The 26,520-nt window shown below is 38.1% G+C and overlaps 1 protein-coding gene across 20 annotated transcripts in view; it reads right to left on the reverse strand.

Annotated features, from left to right (window-relative positions):
- TNRC6A (trinucleotide repeat containing adaptor 6A) overlaps window positions 1-26,520 on the reverse strand; it is a 107,385-nt gene that overhangs the window by 51,055 nt on the left and 29,810 nt on the right. For 15 of the 20 annotated variants that reach the window (XR_007411228.1, XR_007411227.1, XM_025416148.3 and 12 more), the window contains exons 4-5: window positions 23,993-24,014; window positions 997-1,413 (exon numbers count right to left, since the gene is read on the reverse strand). The exons of 1 other annotated variant lie outside the window; for it this stretch is intronic. Coding sequence is in view for 15 of the 19 variants with exons in the window: in XM_025416148.3 (XP_025271933.1) it covers window positions 997-1,413; window positions 23,993-24,014 (439 nt within the window). In the remaining 4 variants the exon portion in view is untranslated. The remainder of the gene's footprint in view (window positions 1-996; window positions 1,414-23,992; window positions 24,015-26,520) is intronic. 4 more of the 20 variants (XM_049111279.1, XM_035717618.2, XM_049111278.1 and 1 more) reach the window with 2 other exon arrangements.

The following is a 26,520-nucleotide window of genomic DNA, read 5'->3' on the forward strand; positions in this document are numbered from 1 at the left end:
CTCTGGAATCAAACAGATCTTGATGTAACGCCAGCTCTGCTACTTATTAGCTGTGAAGTACCATAATCTAAAGGACAGAGGAGTCCTTGATATATGTAAGAGAGCAGAGACAGAGAGTAATTCTTGCTGGGACAGTTAGCAAAGGCTGGTCAGATGAGATGCAGACCCACAGAGCAATAAAGTAACATGCCCAAGGGCAGAGACACTGGTATGTATGGAACTAGGATTTAAAAACCTGGTCCATTTGGCTCTAGAAACTTTGTTCATAACCAGTATATGCTAGTGTTTTCATGCGTGGGAACCTTGATTCTATGTGGCTTGTAGTAAATGCTTCAAAATAGTTTGATAAATGAATGGACACACAAAATATTAGAACCTATCAGAACATACTGCAACAAACTGGCCTCTGAGAAAACCATAATCACATACATTTTCTCCCTCCCCATCATTACTGAACTCAGAAAGGCCCTTCTGTGGCAATCACTGAGTGCCATGTGCTATGTGAATACCATTTCCGGAAGCAACAATCTTTCTCTGGCACAGGGTAACTGAGTGATCATGGGCAAGTTATCAAATGTCCTGGTACCTCAGTTTCCTCTACTGAAAAGTGAGGATAAGAACAATTTATGCTTCACAGGGCTGCTGAGGATTAACTGCAATAATATGTACAACTGCTTAACACATATACTGAGGGGGAGGTGAGGGGTGCTTAATTTTAAGTGTAGACTTATCAATTTAAGCTTTTATAAATTGCTTGTGAAAATGGGTAGAACCTGGAGGGAGGGTGATTAAAATAATCATTTAAAAAGTAGAATTGGCAGTCAGTTTACAGGAAACGTTTAAGGATTCCCAATTGGTAACTTCCTGCACGGAACTCTAATTTTGTAACGCAGATATTGATGGACACAAATACATCCCCAACAAGCCATGAATGTATCAACTTGCTATGCTGCTAATGAGGACAGTTGGAGTCTCGTAAGAAATGCCTTCTCTCACCTGACTGGTTTTTGCTGTTCTGCACCTCTCCGTTATTTTGTGGCTGTTGATTTGTTAAAGCACTGCTTTCTGACTGGCTGCTTAACACTTTAACAGCAGATCCCAGGTTTGCTGCTATGACAGGAAAATGCTGACCCCTCTTTAGAAGCTGTTTGTGTTCCTGGTGGCGAAATCGTGGTGGTACTTCCCGAGGATACCGAGGCAAGGCCTGTGCTGGCTGCGGCTGCTGCTGTGGCGGCTGCGGTGGCTGCTGCGGCGGCTGCTGTGGCTGCTGTGGCGGCTGTGGCTGCTGCTGCTGCTGCGGATTGTTGGCTGTGGCTCGCTTGGCATTATTATTAGTGCTGGTTGCTGTGGAAGTGCCGTTATTAGAGTTGGCAGGCTGAGGCTGGCTTACACTGGGCTTTATCTGTTCTGGCACTAATCCCAACAAAAGAAAAGGGGTGGAAAAGATTAGCCAGTAAAGTGTACCTCCACAGTAAGCCATCTAAGTAAAAAGGCACTACGAAAAACAACCCTAAAGGAACAGAAAGTTCAAGCGTGCGAGGATATCCTCATTCACAGGCTCAGGTTTTCTTAGGAGAGAGTTCAATTTTACTTCTGCAACTACTCCTCCAACAAGGGGACGGACACCATCGGCATCCCCTGGCTTGTATGACAGCTCCTGCGCACCAGCTCTGGCCCGTATTATTTCAATCAGAGAACAAACACTGATTGTATAACTATGGAACTCACAACAGCTCAAAGAGCAAATGTGGTGAATCAAATTTTGGTTATCTTAAAAGAACCCTCAATTCCCTGTAAACTGTTCTTTGTCTGCCTCATTTTCAAAGTGTTTGGTCCCTATTCTTCATTTCTGAAAGACAACACAAGAACAGATAGAAAAGGTAGAAAACACTCTGACAAGTTCTTTACAAAAAAGGCAAAGTTTACAGGATTTGTTGTTGTTAAAAGGTAAAGTCTGAATCAAATAAGACAAACTCGGAATGGAGAAGTAAATACAAAGATTATAGAATGAAATCTACAAAACTAATCAAAACTGGAGAAATAATGTAGATCCCCTGTCTTAAGCAAATCTGAGAAACAGACATTTGTCCACTATATGAACAATGTGCGATCATAAACAATGGATTTCTAGACTCTTAAAAGAGATCAAATAAGTAAACAAACTAATGCAAATGCCTTAATCTGGTAAAGATACACCCAATCTCTAAAACTACAGAGACAGTATGGTATATGAACTTTTGATGCCAGATGGACCCAGGTTTTAATCCCAGTGCTGCCTTTACTAAGTTTTGTGTCTTTGGGCAAGGTGTATATACCAGACTGAGCCTATGGTCTCCTCTATAAAGTGGAGATAAGGAGGGGATCCCTGGGTGGCGCAGCAGTTTGGCGCCTGCCTTTGGCCCAGGGAAGAATCCTGGAGACCCGGGATCGAATCCCACGTCGGGCTGCTGGTGCATGGAGCCTGCTTTTCCCTCTGCCTGTGTCTCTGCCTCTCTCTCTCTCTCTCTGTGTGACTATCATAAATAAATAAAAACTTTTAAAAAAAAAAAAAAAAAAAAAAAAAAAAAAAAAAAAAGTGGAGATAAGGAGATAACACCTATACCTTGCAAGGCTATCCTAAAATTAAATATGTTACCACTTACAGAGTACCAAATACAAAGCTAGATGAATAGTGGGCATTTTTTAATGACTGGCACAATACCACCTTACAATTTCGTAATAGTTGAACATTTCTGTGAGAGTTTGATGCATCTTTACAGATGCCACTGTCAGATAAACAAAGTGAAACATCTCCATGTGACCAGTGAGGAGACTCAGAGAAAAAGCTGTTCAAGGGCTAAGAGCTCCAGGCCTGAAATTAGAATAGCCCACCACCAGAACTGGATTATCTCTGCGTCCTTCTCCTTGCCTGTACAGTACAGGCAGTTCTGGTCGGTACCCAGCACAATGTAAGAACCCAGTAAACAGAGCTATTCTGTGGGCCAAATAAAGGCAATATTCGTCAAATGCTCACAATGTGCATGACACTTTGATAAAGGTGGTCACCAGTATTGCTTCTAGTAGCCACCCAAACCCTGACAACATCTCTCCCGGACCTGCCCCTCCCACCCCTCTGCCCCCCTCCCCCCATCCTTGCTCTAAAGGCCCCTTCACTTGGCAGTCTGGCCTCACTACCGCCTTCTTTCTCTGAGCCACTGGTGAAGTTAGTCTACATCATATCACTTATATATTGTTAATACATGATCTAGCCTCTTATTTTTTCAAATATGACTCTGATTTTTTCTAAAGCAATGCAAGCAAATTATCGTTCAGGAGGAATTACATGAAAAATCAGACATTCTATCTACTACTTGGAATCCTTTCCATTCTTTTTGAAGGCAACTAAAAAGCTTTGTTTTAATAATTTGAGTCAAGTACGTTCTAGGTTTAATTAATTATGAATGAAATTTTTATCTCCCAGATAATTTAATGTTCCCAGAAAGTACCAATAATGTATATTCCTTTTTAACAAGGAAAATGAGGCACTAGAATATTCTAAAGTACTTCCGAAATAAAAAAAAAAAAGTACATGTAGCTATGAAATCATAAAGGACACAAAAACTCTAACTCAGCCTTTACATATTTAGTATCAAGCTCAGCATGGTTTCTGACAATTGAATGTAACCTTATAATACTTAAAATACTATCCACAGCTAAAAATACAGGCTTGCCTGCCACTTTATTACTAGGAGGAAAAGAAAAGATTATAATAAAGATTATAATAATTTAAAACCCCAAAAAGATATTGTTTATATGAGATAGCTACAGGAAAATATTCTTTAATACCTTCAAGGAAGTAGAAGATGGCCTACATGGACAATGTATGTAAGAACCTCAACACTTCATCCAAAGTGACCAGAAATTCAGAAGCAGTATTTACATCTGTCAGCCAGCTGCCCCATTCCTACCTCAAATTCAGAGAGCTGCTGTACTTACCAATAAAGTATCACAGGGAAAAAAGGCGAGATAGTTCTCTTTTCTGGGGCCAGATAATTTCACCAAAACCAGTAAAAACATTAAGATAATATAACTATTGATTATAAAACTGAACTAAATAATCTGAAGTGAAATCTCAGATGTAAACATGAAACATACCAGAAGAGTAAAGAGGAAATTAACTGTGTGTAGGTAGGGCGGTAAGGATGGGGTTGCTGGGTAACAGATATAATTACTGAATATTTTGGCTATTGTGGATGCAGAGTTAACATTTAGGTTAATTATCAGTAAATATCCAAACCACTGAAAAGAGAAAAAGGAAAATGAGAAAACAAGAAAACTCCATTCATTCGACGGATACAGAAAATGCAATAAAAAGAATTATTTTGGAACTGCAATTAATATTAAACACAAAAGATGATGTTGAGCATAAGCCCCCAAAATCTGTAATCAAAATAAATGTGAATGAATTAAAAAATAATAAATGTGAATGAATTAAATTCACTTGTTAATAAAAGCTCTTTTGTTAAGAAAAGAAAAATCTGGGATCCCTGGGTGGCGCAGCGGTTTGGCGCCTGCCTCTGGCCCAGGGCGCGATCCTGGAGACCCGGGATCGAATCCCATGTCGGGCTCCCGGTGCATGGAGCCTGCTTCTCCCTCTGCCTGTGTCTCTGCCTCTCTCTCTCTCTCTCTGTGTGACTATCATAAATAAATAAAAAAAAAAAAATTAAAAAAAAGAAAAAGAAAAAAGAAAAAAATCTAAGGAATATACTTTGCAAAAATCACCACTGAAACAAAACTATATAGGAAGTTGAGGGGGGGGGGGAAGTACAGAGACTGATGTAGAAGCAAAACTGCTAACAAAATTTAAATAAAAGTAATATTAATATCAGGTTTAAAAAAATTCAATCATAAAAGCATCATAAAGAATGAGATATCTCACAATGATAGAGGAAAACAACTAAAAAGATATAAACAGCTAAGAACACTTATGTACCAAACTTTAGTTATCAAAACATGTAAATCCAATGGAGACAGAAAACCTGAAAAAGGAAAACTATCTACTATAAAAAAAGATAACACCTTTTTTGACAAATACCGATGGAACAGTCATAGAAAGTACATACACACACACAGACACCCATACAGCACTAAAGAAAACACCACTAAATTGCAAAAAGTACAAATAATATAGGTGGTATTTCTGGATTACAATGCAACCACATTAGAAAACAACGAAACTAGCTAATATAACTGCCTTAAATTTTGAGCTAAAGAAAGAAATATCAGAACTGTATGATCATCAAGAAAATACTTGTGAAAACATACACATAATAAATTTTAAGATACCGCTAAACCAGTGATCAAGGAAAAATTCCTGGTCTTTATTGTTTTCAACAAGTAAGAATGAATATGAAGCATCTTACACAAGTTAAAAAATGAACTGGAGGAAGAAGGAGGAATTAGTGAAGATAAAAGTAGCAACTGATGACTTTACAAGTGAACTAATAACTTCAAGGCATGACTTCATGAAAAAACTTAATTTTAAAAAATGAAAATGGAAAAAATGAGATGATTTTCTAAAATTAAGGTATTTCTTTAGACTCAACTATAAATAATTTGAAAAGATGGAGGAGGGATTTAACACTGACCTCAGAAGAGGGAAGAAAATAAAGATTAATTGGCACAGAAGAAATGAAGGGATTGATAAAATCACCCATCAGGATCAGACAGTTTGATCAATATTCCCATACATTATTTTTTGTTTATTAGCACATTTTTAAGAAACATGTAACTCTAAGTCTAATGCTATTTAAATTGTTTAAGAGCACAGAAGATGGAACACCAACACTGTTACCAGTAAGTTTGACAAAATTTTAGTAATCCCAAACAATGGGGGGGGGAGGGGGGGGTAGAATATAAATAGTGCCAGGGATAAAAAAGACATAACTTCAAATGTAGAGATTCTGGAAATACAAGAAAATGTTATGTACAATCGATACCAATAAAAACAGGAAACCCAGCTAAATGGAACAATGTTCCATAACATGGCTTGGCACATCTTTCCAGTAAAGGGCCAGAGAGTAATAAGCATTTTAGGTTTTGCAGGCCATACAGTCTCTCTTGCAACTACTCTACTCTACTGTTGTAGCACAAAAAGTTGCCACAGACTACACGTAAATGAATGGATGTGGCTGTGTTCCAGCAAAATCTGATATATAAAAATAGGCAGTGGGCCAAATTTGCAAGCTATAGTTACCCAGTGTCTGTTCTAGAAAATAAAATTTACCAAAATGAGCTCATAGAAAAGATCCTTTAATAGCAGAAGACACCAAAAAGGTTCTCCAAGATTTACCTCTCTAAAAAGCACTAGGCCCAGATGACTTTATAGGGAATGTGCATATTAAAATCCTCAAGAAACATGGAATATAAATCTATACAAACTGTTCCAGAACAAAGACGTGCAGGTTCAAAAGACTGACTAGATTCAAATCTTGGCTAGACATATAACCTGGGCTAGGTACCTAACCACCCTGGCACCTCAGTTCCCTCATCTGTAAAACAGGGTAAGTATTAAAACCTCTACCACGTAGGGTTGTTGTGAGGTTTTGCAAGATGTAAAGAACTGAGAATAATAGCTGGCACCTACCTAGTACTCAATAAATGTTAGTGACCACTATTGCCATGTAGGTTAAAAAAAAAAAAAAAGAGGGGGGCATCCCTGGGTGGCTCAGCGGTTTAGCGCCTGCCTTCGGCCCAAGGTGCGATCCTGGAATCCCGGGATCGAGTCCCGCATCGGGCTCCCAGCATGGAGCCTGCTTCTCCCTCTGCCTGTGTCTCTGCCTCTCTTTCTATGTCTATCATGAATAAATAAATAAAATCTTAAAAAAAAAAAAAAAAAAAAGAGAGAGAGAGAGGAATAAAAGAACTCTCAGGTTTTTGGCCTGAAGCGTGAACAGACAGTGGTACCATTTACCAAGACATGAAACAGAAGATAAAACCTAAGTTTCAAAAAAATAAAACAAAACAAAACAAAAAAAACAACAAAAAAAGCACCTAAGTTTCAGGGATCCCCGGGTGGCTCAGTGGTTTAGCGCCTGCCTTTGGCCCAGGGCGTGATGCTGGAGTCCCGGGATCGAGTCCCACATCAGGCTCCCTGTATGGAGCCTGCTTCTCCCTCTGCCTGTGTCTCTGCCTCTCTCTCTCTCTCTCTCTCTCTCTCTCTGTGTCTCTCATGAATAAATAAAATCTTAAAAAAGAAAAACAACGTAAGTTTCAGAAATACGTGAAAGAGTAAGTTTAGCTTTTGATTATTTGTTGTAATACTATAGGACAGCAATTCTCAAACGTTTGATCTCAAGACTCCTTTGAATTTTTAAGTTACTGAGAATATCAAAGGTCTTCTGTTTAGTGGGTTATAACTATATTTACCAGATTAAAATTTTAAACAGGAAAATTCTTAAAAATAGTAATTTTTAAAATAAACCCTTACATGAATCAACATATATTTTCATTGAATGAATATATTTTCTGAAATAATTGTTTCCCAAAACAAAAAGTGAAAAGCATGCACTGTTTTACATTTTTCCAAATTTCTTTAATATGTGGCTTAAGAGAAGCAAGTAGATTCTCCTATCTACTTCTGCTTTTAATTTGTTGTAACATCTACATTATGGAGCCTCTAGAAAATACTACATACTCATAAGAAAAAAGTGAATAAGACAAAGTCTTCCTATCATTATGAAAAGTTTGACCTTGTGGATCTCATGACAGTTTCAGGCAGCCCCTCAGGAGTCCTCAGATAAACTCTGAAAACCATGCTCATAGGATATTCATGTGTAGAATATAACTCAATATACGGTTCTAAAGTTTAGTGAAAGTATGGACTGAAAATATAAATTTAGGGTTCAGCATACAGGTGGGGGAGAAAAAAAGTCATGAGAGTAGCAGAATGAGAAGAAATGGCAAGACCTACAGGATAGGTTTCCATAGCAGAGAGAGAAGTAAAAGGCAAGAAGAATAAGTCAGGACTGCCAGAGAGGTAGGAGAGAATGGGTGGGCTTATTTTAGAAAATGGCCTCACTGTTTACTCAAGCAAGGATTTCTCCCTCTCCAACAGATTATCTCCCTGATAGAATTCAACTGCATCCTTATTATCTTTAAAGTCCCTGCAGTGATTTAGGTCCTCCATCAATTTACTCTGGCAAAAACTTCCTGATTGGTCTTCTTGGCTTACATCTTGACCCCTCCCAATTTTTACCCTCTCCCGCAAATCTATTATCTCTGCCCAAGTTATCTGTGTTGTTAAAATGATTTCAGAAATCTTCTAAAGTACTAAGGATGACCCTATCTACCACTTTCCAGATTCATATCCCATTACGTCCACACGTTTCCTTCTTTCCCACACCACGTATCTGCAACACTCCAAAAGGTACCATTCTTTTGTATGATGTTCCTTGTGCCTAAAATGCCTTGATGCCTTTCTTGAAAATCTTTCCGTCCACCTTTCCTAGGAAACAATCACCTCCGACTCTCATCCTCAGTTCTGCTAAACTTAAAAGCATTTCTGACAACCAATTTCCCCTCCTCTATTCCCATAAAACTCTTCTTAATGCATTCCTTACCCTACACATGCTTACTTTAAGTGCTGGCTTTTCCTCTCTCCTCCCCCTTTATCACTGGCATTCCCAGCACCAAGCACAGCAAATGGCCAAGAACTGTTAGCTCAATGAACAACTGAAGAACTATCAGCATATGGGATGGCTGAACCAAAGTACAACACAGAATGATACTGAAGGTGAAACACTGCTCAACACTGACATTTAAAAGGTAGAATAAATAAGAACATGTAAAGGAGAGAGAGAATGATCAAGAGAAGTAGAAAGAGTAATAAGGAAGATGACGGTAGCTGGTTAGTATGTTGATGAATAACTCCGCGGTTACAAATCTGCTCTAAAAAATAAAAATAAAAATAAAAAATTCTAGAGCCAAGATCCAGAGAACAAGTCCAGTCAGTATGATTGTTTTCTGGAAAGATACCCTAATCCACCACAACATCATATCATCCATAACACCAGAAAATTGTTTCGAAGGAATTTCATTCAGCCAGTACAAAATACATATATGCACTACATTTTTTTTTAATGTTCACATTTTACCATACTGTGACCCAACTAACTGGTCTTTTGCACAGTTTAAAGCAGATGGGCAAAATTGAATAGGTCTATAAATAAACAACTTTAAAAAATTATTTTAGAATGGAAAAATTACTTGTGCAAAGAATTTAAACCAACATTTGCCTAAATCGTGCTCCAAATCAAGACTTCCCACTTTGCAAAACAGTAAAAGAATCAATATTACAATTAAATTATTAACTTTTGCTTTCATGTGTTTGATATTTCTTATGTATAAATATTCTATCATTCTGTAAACCTGAAACTGTTCTAAAAACAGCCTATTAAATGGGGGGGGGGGGGAGCCCCACAGCAACTGTCTTATATTAAGGTAAAAAGCAAGACTAGATAAGAGACAATTTAATATGCAAAAATCCTAAATATACCAAGTTCTCAATTAAAAATTTTTAAAATTTATGGTCATTATTAAAATTATATTAACATTTACTTCTATCTTTAAAATAACATTTTAAGATGCCATTTAAATAAATTTATTTCAGAAAACAGTAAATAAGTGAACTTCCTATTGGATATCTACAAATTTAATAGAAACAATTGAAATATAAAGCAGCCATCAACATTCTGAATTACCACATCTTAATACCTCAAGCCCTTCCTTTATTCTTATCCTTCCAAAGTCTATAATTTAGCTTTGTGTAAGAGTTTTCAAATTGGCTACATTGTAAATCTTCTAGAAAACATTGGCTTAAGTAACAGGCATAGTATACAAAAATGCCATTTTAAGACATGATTTCATTTTCACAGAATGGAGCATTTAATTGACCTCCAAAAATAAAAACCATACACAGATTTCCTTTTGAATCCCTAAAAGAATTGAAATAGCTGAAATTACCGGATTAAAATAATACTTAATATGCATCTATAGAATACACAGAGCTTTTTAAGACTGTTTTAGGCAAACTTTAAATTTTCCTAAAGTAACTATTTCTAATCTCAAAATATATCATTATATAGGAAAAACAAAACCATCATGCTAAGTTCTTTGAAGACAAATGGTGAGCATCAATGAAAGCTCAATTGGAAAATGTTATTCTCACATAAGGACCAAAGTACTGGATTTTCCTAAGTATTTTTTATTTTTATGAAGAAAAAATTTCCTACCTTCTCAAACAAATATGAGTAGGTATAATCAACAAGATAAAAAATGTACTAAAGTAATTCAGTAAGAAGCCAGAGTTTCCAGCAAATAAATGGCAGTATTTCTAGCTGTCAATAATTAGGTTAAATTCCAAATACTTGATGCTTAAGAAAATCCTTACCATTGCTCAAATAGTATTTTAAAAAATAAATATCATCTATAAACATTCTTTAAAATCTTCATTACAGAGAATGATTTTATGCTCTTTTAAAAAATTTTTTTAAATTTTATGCTCAAAAGTCACAAAATAACTTCTGGAGGAAAAGTTAACATGCTAGGAACTAGTATATTTACATTGTAACTGCATATCAGGCAACACCACATATTTGTCTTTCTTCCCTACTGTTAATGTTTCCAATAAGTAATTACAATCTCATTAAGCCTAAACTCTCAAATCAATCATTCTAGCTGCCCTAACACAATAAGGTAGTTTTCAATAGTCTTCACTTTAAAGACTGCCTCATGATCAGAATTAGAGCAAACAAGCACAGATGAAATCAATTCTTCCAGGTTTCCTGGTTAGTAGCAGCAGCAATGTCCCACTGGGACACAGAGTTTCAAAAAGCACAAACCTGATGAAAACTTCAAGCAGATTAGAAAATTCTCTATACCAAGAAATTTCAAAGAAGGGGGCTTCCAACTTCTGTTGCTTTCCAAATCCACAGCTTTCCCCAGAAAATGGAGGAAAGCTACAGTGTCACTTTCCCATTACGGAGGTACTGCTCGCCAATTTCCCTGTATTTAAGGCCCAATAACTCAAATTCCATCTCCTTATATTTTAAGAGGAACAGGAGGGGAAAGAAGAAGCCAGTTGGTTAAGCAATGCAAAGAGTATTCTGTTTAATTAAAATTGAGCCTATAAATCAAACTTATTTAAAACTTGGCCAAATATTATACTACTATAGGGCAGCCCTGGTGGTGCAACGGTTTAGCGCCGCCTGCAGCCAAGGGCGTGATCCTGGAGACTCTGGATCGAGTCCCACGTCTGGCTCTCTGCGTGGAGCCTGCTTCTCCCTCTGTCTGTGTCTCTGCCTCTCTCTCTCTCTCTCTGCATCTCTATGAATAAATAAATAAAATCTTCTAAAAAATATTATACTACTATAAAAATCCTCTTCTTATTCATTAACAAGCATCCTGGATGATTTATAATAGGCTTCCCCTGCATAATATACATTCCCTGCCATATACTAACTTCAGTTTGTTCTAGAATGCTGAAGGGCACTGAAGGGCACAGAGGGAGCAAGTCTGGCTTTTAAGTTGATACATATAGATCAATGCTAGAATTTTCATTGTTAACAAACTGCTGCAGTTTTAAGTGCCACAAGTCAACCTGGAAAATACCTAAATGTTTGTCAATCCGTTACCTTCTGTTAATCTTAGCAAGTAGGTTGAACTAAATGGCGATTTGAGACCATGAAAAAATAAGACCTAAAGACTAATATGAAATATAACAAGCTGTATTTATACTTTACACAAATTTCATTATTTCTGCTAAAAAGTTCCTAAAGTAGGGAAAAATAAGCGGCGAGATACCATAAACAATCAATTCAAAATTAAATACTGAAATTAAAGATTACACTGAATTCATTTAGTCATAATTCACTTCACAAATCTTCAAGAAATGGTAATTGTATCTTTTCCTGGCTCTTAGGGAAGCACCTGCCTCCAATCCCTCAAGGAACTTGATCTTCCTACTCAAACATCTCCCACCTCAAATTACTAACAAAATGAAACATAGCTGATTTGCCTCAATACAATCCTCTACTCTTCAGCAAAATGCCTAAAATCTGTTCTAAAGTACAGACCTTCTCTAACAGCTGGAGGATATCCACATGACATTCATAGCACGGAATTTCCAAGATCTATAGTTAATTTATCCATCAAATCTTGTCCAAATATGTGAGATTTAGAACAGTGGGATGATGAAAGATACAGTTTTCAGGCAGAGGCACTTGCTTTAAAAGAAAAAAAGACTGCCCTGAAGTCTCTTTCATAACTTAGAATTCTAGAAGTGATCCTTGAATTTTTGTTTTGTTTTTTTGAATTTGTTTAATTAGAACTGCTATGGGATACTTGTTTAAAAAAAAAAAAAGATTCTTTAGCCTCACAGATTTACTAAATCAGAATGTGTATTTTTTAAAACAAGATCACAAGTGGTTCTCATGTCTGAGTAAATTTGGAAAACTGTTCCGGCTGATACTGTAGCTGCATCTAGAGAGCTTCTGATTTCCATTTGTGACTCAAAAAAAAAAAAAAGGGTAACACCTAACAATTCAACTAGAAGTCAGTAATAGGCACAATTAACCAAAGTCCCAAACACATTGAAATTTTAAAAATTAAGAAAGATCACAAAAGTTATGCAATAAAGGAAATGTCCTAAATCACTGAAAAGAACATATTATTTAGGAAATACAGGTGGTTAGTTGATTCTATTAGAAAAAAATAAAGTTCAGAGGTGCCTAGGTGGCTCAGTCAATTTAGTGTGTCAGACTCTTGATACCGGCTCAGGTCATGACCTCAGAGTTCTGAGCCCCATGTAGGGCTCCTGTAGGGCTCCAAGCTTCGTGTTGGAGCTTGCTTAGGATTCTCTCCCCCTCTGGCCCTCCCCACCGCTATGCTCTCTCTCGCTCTCTCTCTCTTAAAAACAAAACAAAAAAAAGTTTAGATAAATCAAACAGTTAATAGTACTACAAAATGCTGGCATTTTTAAAAGCTTTTAGAAAACATAGGCAAAAATTTTTCTAAATCTGGATAAATGGCCGCATAAAAGGCAAGTAATCAAAAAATCAAAAATTGTTAAGTTTGACCAAATAAAATTATGTCATATAATTTATTTTAGCAAAGGTGTGAGTGTGTGTGTTAAAAATTAAAAGGCAAGCTAGAAAAATATTTGTCCTGTGGAACAAGTTTTAAAGGGATCCGTTCTCCCTCCTCTCCCACTCTCTACCCCAATTTTCCCTAATAGAAGGAAAAGAGGTACTGTTTTGGGTAAGGCCCATAAAGCTAACACCGGCAAACATTCCATAGGGTCCCTAGAGTTTAGGGCCAGAGTTCGAGCTAAGAGTATAAGTTATTTAATTTTGCTTTCCTTCTTCTGAATATCAATTTGCATCCTCTGCATATATACCCCCTTCCAGGGTCTACTACTTGGCAAAATTTAGATATTTCTGCCTGGTATCTCAAATCTTCAGAACAACTTCAAACATATCATATAGTCCAAGATATTGGAAATATTTGCATCAAATATATGAGACAGAACGCTAATAAGCATATTATACAAAAAACTCATGTAAACTGGTAACAAAAGCGCTTAAGGCCCAGGAGGTAAATGGGTTAAGAACAAGAATGGGCAATTCGTAAGATGAAAGAAAGCACAAGTAGTTAAATGATGATATTCCATTTTACCAATAAACAAATACAAAGTAAAGCAATAAAATGCCAATTTGGGCCTGCCAAACTAAAAGGTGATATATCTCATTCTCGTGCTGCAAGACCTATTCTTTGAACTATGGCAGAGACGCTGTACTATGATTCACCCATGCTGGGTTGGGCTTGATTTTAATGAGAGGAAAAACCAAATCATCGTCTGGGTGAGGAGGAGGAACTCTGAAGTGACTGAGGACACTGCTAGTACACTGAGTCAAGAGGCTGAAAGGTTTCTAGGATACTGCACAACCATAGAGGTGGGAATTCAAATTCACCAAGTATTAGCTGGATGCCAGGCACTATATCTAATACAGCTCTAGCCTCATTATTCTATAAATTTGAAATATTACTTCCATTTTACAGATGAGACAGTTAAGGCTTAGAAGAAGGCTGCCCATGGGACACCTGGGTGGCTCAGTGGTTGAGGGTCTGCCTTTGGCTCAGGATGTAAACCCAGAATCCCGGGATAGAGTCCTGCACTGGTTTCCCTGCAGGGAGCCTGCTTCTTCCTCTGCCTGACTCTGCCATCTCTCTCTCTTTCTCTCGTGAATAAATAAAACCTTAAAAAAAAAAAAAAGGGTGGCTGCCCATGATCAAGCATATAGTAAATGGCAGAGCGGAAATTTAAAACCAAACTGGACCAATGTTCCACTTCATATAAATTAAGTTTCCTCTTACTTATAAGAACAAAATCAAACTCTCCAAAAATAGGGAAGTCACTAATTATGGCTTAGTCACACTGAAAACTGCAAATCAAAAATTTCTATAATAAGATATCTATACTCAGCATTTACTACCCTCTAGTCCTATGATTTATGTTCTTTATTGTTTCATTCCACAATATCAAGTAGTCTGGATTATCTCCTTTCCATAGAGCCAAACTGAGGCGTAGAGGTTAAGGAACTTGCCCAAGGTCACAGAAATAAGAACAGTAAAGGCAATATTCAAACCCAATGCTATCTGACTCAGAAGCCTGGACTTTTAACACTATGCTGTGTTTATGCTAGAATTCCATGATTATCATCTTCAGTAGAAGATTCAATACTTTTTTGCTTCAGGCCAAATGCTCTTTGCAGCTGGTTTTATCAAGTGTATTTCCACTAAGCCTCTCACTCAGTGCACGTTTGGAAGCACAGTTACTACTCTTAGAACCAACTAAAGGGCAGCCCAGGTGGCTCAGCGGTTTAGCGCCACCTTTAGCTCAGGGCGTGATCCTGGAGACCTGGGATCGAGTCCCATGTCAGGCTCCCTGCATGGAGCCTGGTTCTCCCTCTGTCTGTGTCTCTGCTTCTCTCTGTGTGTGTGTCTCTCATGAATAAATAAATAAAAATTAAAAAAAAAAAAAAAGAACCAACTAAAGAACAAGTACAAACTATGATAAAAATACCATGTTATTTTCTAGCCTGGAAGTTTCTCTTACCTGGTTATAGCTGATCAAGCTATTCTTGCTCATCTCTCCTGACTTCTCCAAAATTTAAACCTGAAGACTCTTCTGATTTGTCTTCTTTGAAACTAAATGCCTAATTGTTCCCAAGGCAGAATCTCAGGGCTTAGGACACAACCTTACGATACTCCCACAAACCTCCAACAACCATGGGATCACTGGGCCTTCAATCTACTTTCCAAAAACAGTTTGCTTTGCTGACTGCACTGATCTCTGCTTTTCTATTTCCCATCTTTGCCTTGCCTCACCTTATCACAGACATCTAAAGTTACAAAATCTTTCATTGTTATCTAAAAATTTTGATTTTTTAAAAATTATTTATTTATTCACGAGACACACAGAGAGAAGGCAGAGACACAGGCAGAGGGAGAAGCAGACTCCTCGCAGGAGCCCGATGTGGGACCCGATCCCAGAACTCCAGGATCACACCCTGGGCCAAAGGCAGATGCTCAACCGCTGAGCCACTCAGGCCTCCCAAAATTTTGATATTTATAAGCAAACATACCTACATTTACTAGAAACAGTCCTTACGAGCAAAATGGGGTCCTTAGCGCCCTTTGCTACCTCATTGAGTATATAAACATATATACATATACAAATCATTTTCCTTTCTCAATAGGAGAAAAGGAAAAATGGTGACTGTGATATACCTAAACCTTTACTATTTCCATGGAAGCAAAAGGCCATATCCCCCTCCTGTTAGCACAGCACTATAAAAAGATTTACAAACTCAGAGACATCTTCCATAGGAAGAAAGAACTTTGCTATTAGTAAATTTTCACCAGCAAGAAACTCTGCTTCTCCTTCAAAGAGGTCAGCACACATGTGTCTTCACAATTTCTCATAAACTGAACATACTATGAGGGCACATTTGGAATCAGAACCTGGTCTGCCCAAATTACTTAATGCCTGCTTATAACATGTAAGTCTTGTTTCTACTATATATTATAGAGAAAAACACTGCATGGAAGCCCCAATTCTAACAGAACTTTCTGACCTATGTGACAGAAACAGTGTGCTGAGAGGAGGAGTGCCTCAGAGGCTGATGACCAGACTCCCTGGGACTGCCAGCCTAAGCTGGGAGTAGCTCCTCCTGTTTACCCTAACAGCCCCCCATATACCATTCTCCATGTGAGCTGTTAGATGAACAAGGTCAGGCAAAGCCACTTAAAGTCACACCTGTTTGGGCTTCAATTTCTCCTGTGAAAACCTGTGTAGCACAGGAGTTCTTTGCCAAGCCACCAAAGTTCTTAATTTCATTATCACAGGATTGTGACTGAGAAACTTAAGATCTTATGAAGTAATAAACTGAGACCACAGGTAAATGTATTTACCTCTACTCAAGTAAAGCAAAGATGAGAATGGAAGCACAATGGCAAGGAGGAGTTGGTTGTGTTCATGCACAACAGTACATGAAACAGGGTCAGCACACAAACATTTCACGAATGTTAAATGAAAAAGACAATGACACTTTATGGATCCTAACTTTAGGAGAATGGATCACCACACAATTATTTTTCATTTATCTTTGTTTCCCATGTAAACAAAGATGACCTCATGAAATTGTGCAACACAGCGAATATTGGCAGTGGCAATTAATAGAAAGAGTGCTTACTTATTATGAGAAGGGAACAAATTAAACACTTCTTCCTTCAACTCACACGGAGTCATCTCAATCATATTTCCATTGTTAAACTGTGTCCCATGCCTTTATCAGCTTTCTCGGTCAATAAGCATACAGAAAAGAAAGGATCTGACTGCTGCCCATGCTTATCAGAAGGTACTTCATCCCTCCTTCTGAAGAATGAGATGGAGGTGACGTGGGGTTCTTGCCAAAGTCTCTTTACATCTCCCTGAAAGAGGCGGAGCAAGGCATTTCAAACTTAATTAGAAATCAGGTTTTGTTCCAAAAGGGGATTAGTTTCACTGTGTAGAGGTCTAACACATGAAGGAAGCTTTCAGAAAATCAGCTTCTTGCTTGGTCCTCAAAACTCCTATTTTTTTTTTCATCAACAAAGATGATGTAAACCATTTCAGAGATTCCTGAAAAGCCAGCCACTTTACACACTGCAGTTGTCAGATGCTCCCCACGAAATTAGTGATACAATTCTCTGGTGGTGATACAATTTTCTAGTTCTTTCTTTGTGCTTGGAGAAATACCATAAAACCTGTTAAAAAATCTTTCTGGACTATTTCTAAAACATGCATTGTTAGTTCATTCAATGAATATTATTAAAGCACTAGTGTAGCCTTCCTACTTTGTTTTCTATGTAAATATAGGGCTGTTTTCAAAGAGAAAGCAGCAGTAGAGCCCACTAGAGTTAGTCATCAAATCCTGGCTCAGGCACTCACCAGCTGCAGAACCAAAAAGCAAGTGACTTTTCTTAGCCTCAATTTCACTTCTAAATATGATGATACTATCTACTTTCATAGGGCTGCTGAAGGGATTAAATGCAGACTTACATTGTTCTAGTACACATTGATGAAGCCCCACTTCCATATTAGTTTTTAAATCTCCTATTTCATGAAGCCTCAGAGTTCCCAGCCTCCTGAACCAGCCCCTCCCCTGAGTCCCACACATTTCCCAAAATTCAATAGCTAAAAGATTACTCTTACCACATGAAGCTTTTAGGACCTTGCTCCAGTATGTGTTCTGAATCACTGGTGACCATTCATTATTTGTGATTAAATATTTAGAATATTCCCTTTGATTAAAAGTAAATATAAAACTGTGCCTGACACATAGTAGGTGTTCAAAGTTATCATGATGTCTCCAATAGGATTTGACATGCAGCTGACTTAATAACTGCTGAATATTTTGATGACTTCCCAGGAGCAATGGAATAAAGCAACAAAATTGTGTTTGACATAAAAAAAATGTAGGGCACCTGCATGGGGCAGTCAGTTGTACGTCCAACTCTTGATTTCAGCTCAGGTCATGATCTCAGGGTCATGGGCTTGAGCCCCATGTCTGGCTCCATGCTCAGCACAGAGTCGGCTTGGGATTCTCTCTCCTTCTCCCTCTACCCCTCTCACTCATTCTCTCACTCTCTCAAGTAAATACATCTTAAAAAAAAAAAAATTTGCAAGACTAGACCAGAGTAAAAATAAAAACAAAAAAAAAAACAAAAAAAAAGAGAGAGAGAGAGAGAGAGAACTGAACAAGAATAATGGCTTCCAAATGTGGCAAGGAACAAAAATGTGTTTTATTATTTTTTTTTAATTTTTTTTATTTATTTATGATAGTCAGAGAGAGAGGGAGAGAAAGAGAGACAGGCAGAGGGAGAAGCAGGCTCCATGCACCAGGAGCCCGATGTGGGATTCGATCCCGGGTCTCCAGGATCGCGCCCTGGACCAAAGGCAGGCGCCAAACCGCTGCGCCACCCAGGGATCCCCAAAAATGTGTTTTAAATGTTGATGTAGGGCAGCCCTGGTGGCGCAGTGGTTTGGTGCCTCCTGCAGCCTGGGGTGTGATCCTGGAGACCCGGGATCAAGTCCCACATCAGGCTCCCTGCATGGAGCCTGCTTCTCCCCTCTCCCTGTGTCTCTGCCTCTGTGTCTATGAATAAATAAATAAATAAAATCTTTAAAAAAATAAAATAAAATAAATGTTGATGTAATTTTCTTTAAGAGTTTTTAATTAGGGCAGCCTGGGTGGCTCAGCGGTTTAGCGCCGCCTTCGGTCCAGGGCGTGACCCTGGAGACCCGGGATCGAGTCCCATGTCAGGCTCGCTGAATGGAGCCTGCTTCTCCCTCTGCCTGTGTCTCTGCTTCTTTCTCTCTCTCTGTTTCTCATTAATAAATAAATAAAATCCTTTAAAAAAAAAGTTTTTAATTAGTCCAGAAAGAGAACAGTAGCAATGAACTTCCTTTTGGGATCACCAGAAAACAAACAAAATCTTTATCCACTACTCTCCATTCCTGCTTCCATCAACCTCCCCTCATCTCCTTTCAGAGCTCCAGGGTTTGTTATTCTCTGGAATATAACTTACTTATAAAATCACCTGAAGAAAGTATTGGCATGAGACGAAAGCAGGGGGAGAGATGGGGAGATGTTAGCTATCAAAAATTAACAGTGCTTATACTTTTGCAAGGAATGTATAACCAGCATGCTTCCGACACAAATCAGTGTCAGAGCTGAAAAGCTGTTTTTGAAAAACTACTTCTCTTAATCAAGTTCCCAACAGCATTCTAAAGAAGGGATATTAACTCTTTCCCTGCCTTTACATTATGTAGGCCACGGGGCATCTTACAATGTATCCATGTATTCCTACACCTCACCATAAATTTTTCAGCATTTCACTCCCCTGCTGTTTCAAGGCGATACTCATACATATTTTTATTTTATTTTTTTTTTTTTTATTTATGATAGTCACAGAGAGAGAGAGAGAGAGAGAGAGGCAGAGACACAGGCAGAGGGAGAAGCAGGCTCCATGCACTGGGAGCCCGATGTGGGATTCGATCCCGGGTCTCCAGGATCGCGCCCTAGGCCGAAGGCAGGCGCCAAACCGCTGCGCCACCTAGGGATCCCTCATACATATTTTTAAAAGACATTTTCAAACATTCAACATTCAAATATTCATGCTCCTTAGCTTTTCAAAGCTCAAGTCACATGGTAGGAATAAAACTTCCAAGAATTTCATTATGTCTTGCATTATGTTGGTCCACATTTTTATTAGGTAAGTTATCCATTGCACCAAAAAATAAACATCCACTTGTCTTCATATAAGAAAGCTGGGGATCCCTGGGTGGCGCAGTGGTTTAGCGCCTGCCTTTGGCCCAGGGCGTGATCCTGGAGACCCGGGATCGAATCCCACGTCGGGCTCCTGGTGCATGGAGCCTGCTTCTCCCTCTGCCTATGTCTCTTTCCCTCTCTCTCTCTCTCTCTCTCTCTCTGTGTGCGTGACTATCATAAATAAATAAAAAATTAAAAAAAAAAAAGAAAGCTGGTCAAGAATTTAATTTATGATACTTTACAAAAACCCTAATTTTATATAAACTATCTTACCATGGAGTGGAAGCAATATTCATGTTATTTAACCAGAAATGACAGTAGCCTTAGAAAGAACAGTTCATTAAGGCAGAATTCTAGAGAGGGTGCTGCAGTCTAACTACCACGTTCAGTCTGAACACTAAGATCTGGACTCCAGACAATCAAGAAGACTCTAATAATTTAAAATTCAGTTCCTCAGTCACAGCAGCCACATTTCTTTCAAGTACTTGACAGCCACGAGTTACCAGACTTGGGTCTGATATAGACTCCACTACAGGACAAAAAATGACATGGACAGTAAAAACTGCAAGAGAAACTGCAATTTTTGATGATATGGATTCTCCTGATTTATATACCTTGGCAATTGGAAGCATAAAGGATAATGAAAACACTGTGTGGAGACCAGAAGAGACTAAAGAGACGAGACATGACAACTAAATGCATTTGTGTATCTGGCACTGGATTTTAGAACAGAAATAAGTTAATGGAAGAAATAGGGAAATCTCAATAGTCTGGAGTTCCATTAATACCAATATCAGTTTCTTAGTTTTGACAAAGGTGCCACAGAAATGCAAGCTATCAATCATGGGAAAATCAAGTGAGATATAAGTGGGAAAGCTCTCTACTACCTTTTCAACTTCTCTATGATTCATAAATTCTTCCAAAACCAAACGTTTAAACAGTAACAACTGTGTGTGCCAGACCCATCCCACAAGCCTCCAGTTTGTAATCTATAGTCACCATGAATCCCAAATCATAGACACCACATAGATATTATACATGGGACAAAAAAGAAAACATTTTCATAAATCAAAATAACTGACCAACCACGGAGCTGCTATTAGAGGACAGGTAGAATAAGTAAAACAGCTAGCAAAACAGCATAACGCATCTTGAAGCAAGTTTCATACACTTAGCCTAACATTCTCAGAACTGTGGAAAGTCTAAAATTAAGTTTCAAATATGTTCATATTTCATGTATGGATGTAAAAAAAAAGGATTTATATTTGGAAAGAGTATAAACAGTAGGTATTCAAAGATCATGTTGGAGAAGCAAATACCCATGGGCCAAAAATCTAAGATGGACCATAATCAAGTGCCCCAAATTTAAGATACATCATAACATCCTAAGAAATCGGGAAGGGATGATCAATGGCCACTGGAGCGATCCATTAGAAGATGAGCTCTGTGAGGGCTAGAGACACTGAAAGGCCTCCTTCTCTGAGGAGTTGAATCAAAAAAGAAATAGAAACAGGAATGAACACGAAAGAGACGAGAATGCTCTGAAAAGTATAAAGGAATGAGAGGCAACAGGCTGGTTAGATCACAGTAGGTCAGATTAAAGAGGGCCTTAAAAGCCAAGCAGAGGAATTTGAAGCAGAGCAAAGGGACAATATAAATCCCTGTAGAGGGGAGTGGTGTGCGGAAAGTGGAACTTGAAGATGATGAATTTGGTCATGTTCCTGTTAAATTAATTTGCCAACGTTTCCCCCTACATCATTCCACACCCCTTTAACTTTCTTACATGTCCAGATTCAAAGCCACAATGTCACCTTCAAATCAATCTTCTTTTTTTTTTTTTTTTTTTTTTTTTTTTTTTTTTCAAATCAATCTTCTGTCACCGGCTACAATCCTGCAAATTCTAGACCTCACGTATCTTTAATCCATCTCCTACCCCTGCTGCCAAGACCTCAGTTCAAATAATCTTTATCCTCTCTATGCCTCTACCTTCCCTGGTACTGCCTCTATTGGTGACACTAAATATTGCTGACAAAGAAAAGCTCCTAAAAGCATAGCTTATGACTATGACCTTTGTGGGCTCTCCACTCTCTCTAGGACTCAAATTGATAGTTCACTTATTTTTATTCCAGTATCACTAACAGACAGTGTCATACTAGTCTCAGGTGTTTAACATGGTGAAACACCAAGTTAATTGGTGTTTTCACCAATTTAAATTGGTGAATTCACCAATGCCATACATCACACAGGCTGGCTCCCCTCTAACCACATGAGGCCCTACATTTCCCCCTACCTCAGACCTATATCCTGTCACTTCCCCTCATCACCCCACTTATTTTCTGAATATTCCCTCCTCTTATTGACCTTTCTCTGCCCAGAGTGCCTTTCTTCTCTTAGCCCCATCTTTCAGCCAACACTTTCCATGCACAGTGACTGACAGCTTTTAAGAAAGGACCAAAAAAAAAAAACACATGTCACTCTTCTGCTTAAACTCTTCAATGGCTCTTAATTGTCTATAAAACAGAGTCCAAGTTCCTTGGTACACAGAGCATATATAAGGACTTCTTTGACCCAACCCCTACGTATCTCTTCAGAAAAGTCCTTCTACCCAACCTACATATTGCTGGATATTTAATGCTCTAAGAATATCCACTGCAAATATCACCACATTATTTCTTATCTATCTTCAATCATGTTGATTGATTCTTCTGCCATTTCATCCTTTCTTGGATTGGCTGTTTCATCTTTTAAGATTCATAATCTCAAGGACTTTCCTTAGCCCCCTGTGTCAAATAAGCTACTCATCACTCTGTGCTCCAGTACAACGGCATTGTTACCTGAAGCAAATGAAATAATTATACTACGATGTGTTTAGGTGGGTCCTTCTATTGCCACTTCCTCCAATAAAATATAAGCTAAGGGGGGATCCCTGGGTGGCGCAGCGGTTTGGCGCCTGCCTTTGGCCCAGGGGCGCGATCCTGGAGACCCGGGATCGAATCCCACATCGGGCTCCCAGTGCATGGGGCCTGATTCTCTCTCTGCCTGTGTCTCTGCCTCTCTCTCTCTCTGTGACTATCATAAATAAAAAAAATAATAATAATTATAAAAAATATATATATAAGCTAGGGGGCAGCCCGGGTGGCTCAGAGGTTTAGCACTGCCTTCAGCCCAGGGCCTGATCCTGGAGACTCGGGATCAAGTCCCACGTCAGGCTCCCTGCATGGAGCCTGCTCCTCCCTCTGCCTGTGTCTCTGCCCCTCTCTCTCTCTGTGTGTCTCTCATGAATAAATAAAATCTTAAAAAAAAAAAAAAAGCTAAGGCTGGTCTTATTCACTCTTACACACTTGCACCTAATGTTACCTTAATGAATGCTGACCTCAAATAAAAATAGGCAGTACTGGCTACATATCTCAATCAAACGCAGACTTTATACTTCTGATACAGCTACATGTAAAAAATTCAGAATCTTCAAGCCTAACAAATTCAGCATCTGAGAGCCCTACACCTTTCATTATCAAGCAGTCAGCTCCTGGGAGGGTGAAGAATTCCTGATTCAGGATCTGAGAAGAATGATGTTCCTGTTTCCTCAGCAGCCTGAAGGCTCCTGTTTGATGTGTACCGGGAGCTGTGCAGCCTGGTAAAATGACCATCAAGTTAGCAATCTACTATTCTCAGTAATTATAGAGTGGGTATCAGGGTGGGGGACAACTGTATACAGAGACCAAGAAATAACGCAAAGGACGGCATAATCCCAGACAAGACTTTCACGTGGAAGACTTAAGGGAAGGTACACGTGCTCAAAGGCTCAAATCAAGAGTATGTCAGGAAGTGGTGTCCAACCTAGCATACAGTTATGGTAGGTCTCAAGGTGGTATTATTTTAAAAGTGGTAATATACACCATGGTAAAACATTAACCCCAAGAGATGACTCCAAGGTGATGTCACTGAAGAAGTCTGTCCCCACCCCTCTGTTCTTTCATGCTCTTCGCTCTCCCAATCCTGGAGGTGAATAAAAATGCATATCAACAACCTTACTTTAATGAAAAAAAAAAAAAAGATAAAAATAGCTTTAAACAACGTACCTTTGATTTTTTGTTCAGTGGCCTAAAAACAAACAAACAAACAAAAAACAATGTAAATATGAAACTGAAAGAAATGGATTGTTATGATAAAATGTTCATATATATTATATAAGACATATACACTTTTATTAAATAAGGAATTTGTCATTTAGATGAACTGCATAGGAAAAGATATGCAAAGAAAGCATGCTTTTCCCACAGATGTGCCCCATTGTCTCTGATAACAATGTTTATTAATGAAAAATGTTTGAAGTGTTTCTTTAGATACAAAGCAGAGAAGACCTCATTGTATGACAGTAAATAATAATGGCACTGGACTTTTCTCAGTAAGTTTTTAAATGATTTTTCTATAGCTGTCACCTTTAACATTAAATGGATCTACTGAATTTTGCTTAAGTTTAAATGGATTCAAAAATTCTTATTTCAAGTGATAAAAAGTGAATTAGGTTTTCTGGAAGAGAAGCTGAATATAAACACTTTGCCAAATCAGTAATAAATTTAACTCCAGGAAGTTAGGCTGCTCTTTCACTTAAATGTAGTTAACTTTTATGTATTACTGAGTGGGAAAAAATTTCAAACCTATCCGTCACTTCTGAAGCATCTGACAATTCATTGAAATTACCGTGTTCAGAAGTTAAATTGATGCAAATGCTCCTTTCCCACGCCTACCCTGTCATCCACTCTCTCTGGCATAACAAGGAGCAGGGCTTGAGGGCAGCAGGGCTGCCTCAAGGTACCTCACTCAAACTTCAAGTGCCCCAAAAGGAAAAAACTGGTTATAGACCGAGGCCACAAGCAAAAATCAACTTTTTAGTTAAAGCCAATTGCATGGAGTCCTAAAAATAAAAGATATAAGGACAGGCAGGGAGGTGAGGAAAGACTGAATAATTGTAGCTGAAAAACCAAGAATTGTTCCTAAATATAGATAAAGCCTTCCTTAAGTGCCATGGGGCATGATAATTCTGCTTAGTTGTATTAAATTATTGCTATTAAAAATATCATTTTTTGAATCAGATCATTATAGAACTAGATGGCAGGAGACTACATGGCAATTACCCTGATCGTGAAGCCACACCAATCTTTCCCTGGTGAGCCAGAGAGTCAGTCTAGGTGGTGAGCTACTTCACCAAGTTTTAGAGCACTAGTGTAATGTTAAATAATGGAGGCCCATCTTTTACTTTATATGATTCAAAAATTTAAAAAAAAAAATTGATGGAAGGACAATGGCAAAAGACCAGTCAACTACTGGAACACTTAATGTACTTCTGGAGAAACTGTTTTTAAAATCTGATGGTAGAAAAACCGTCTTATTAGAGAGAACCTGGTATATGAATACTTTATGAGGAGTACTAAGGTCAAACAATAAGATACATAATTTTCTGAAGCCAAAACATTTTAGCTCAAAAATCATTCTGCATGCTGAAAATCTTTTTTTTTTTTTTTTTTTTTTTAACTCTCCTGGTCTCTCCCATAGTTTACTTCCAAAGGAAACTAAGTTACAATACACAGAAGCCATAACCACATTACTAACTCCCAAGATAGGGTTGTTCTCAAGGACACATACTCTCCAACTCCCTCTGTAAAACAACTCTAAAACAACTCCACGTTGCTTCAGAACAACAGTCAACTTCAAGCATTATTCTGTCATCTACAGAGAATGGCACCGAGAAGACATCCAAGGTGTTTGCCCATCAGAATATTGACTAGTATACTGAAGGTATGTGAATAATAGAACCCAAGAGCTCCTAACAGGTTAAGAGGAAACAGAACTCAGCAAGTGACTCTTCTTTAAAATAAGTCTTTGTGGGGAAAAAAAAAAAAAAAAAAAAAGTCTTTGTGGATTGGACCAGGAACATAGCATATTACTCAAACCATTAAAAGGGTAATTTTCCAAACAGGCTCAGTGATTTTAAGAGTATTTGTCTACACTGTTCAAAATGGTAGCCATGTTCATATGTTGCTACCAACCCCTGAAGTAAACGGAGTCCAAACTGCTATGTGTAAAATACCAGATTTCTACTTTTTAGCACTAAAAAAAGGTAAAATATCTCATTAACAATATTTGCTACGGATTACATGTTAGAAAATTAACATGTTAGATATGTTTGGTTACATAAAATATGTTAAAACTAACTATCATTTCTTTTTTACTTTTATATGACCTTATCATTTAAACCCTATGGGTCTCAGTTTCCTTATTCCTCAAATCGAGGGGGCTGGCAGGGACTGTATTGCTTACCTTTCAGGGCTATTATGAGGCTCAACTACAACACAGAAAGATTTTTTTTTTTTTTACAACATTATTCAAATGTTAGGTATCACTGTAGATCCTCTTGTACAACAGAATTATAAAGGAATCTGTCAAATCTAGAAGTGAGATTATTTCCATATTGACTTTTTTTTCTTAAAAACAAAAACAAAAACAGAGGTATCTGGCTGGCTCAGTTGGTGGAGCATGTGACTCTTGATCTCAGGGTCATGAGTTTGAGCCCCACGTTGGGTATAGAGCCTGCTTAAAAAAAAAAAAA

This window comes from Canis lupus, chromosome 6 (assembly GCF_003254725.2).
Source record: "Canis lupus dingo isolate Sandy chromosome 6, ASM325472v2, whole genome shotgun sequence".
NCBI lineage: Eukaryota > Metazoa > Chordata > Mammalia > Carnivora > Canidae > Canis > Canis lupus.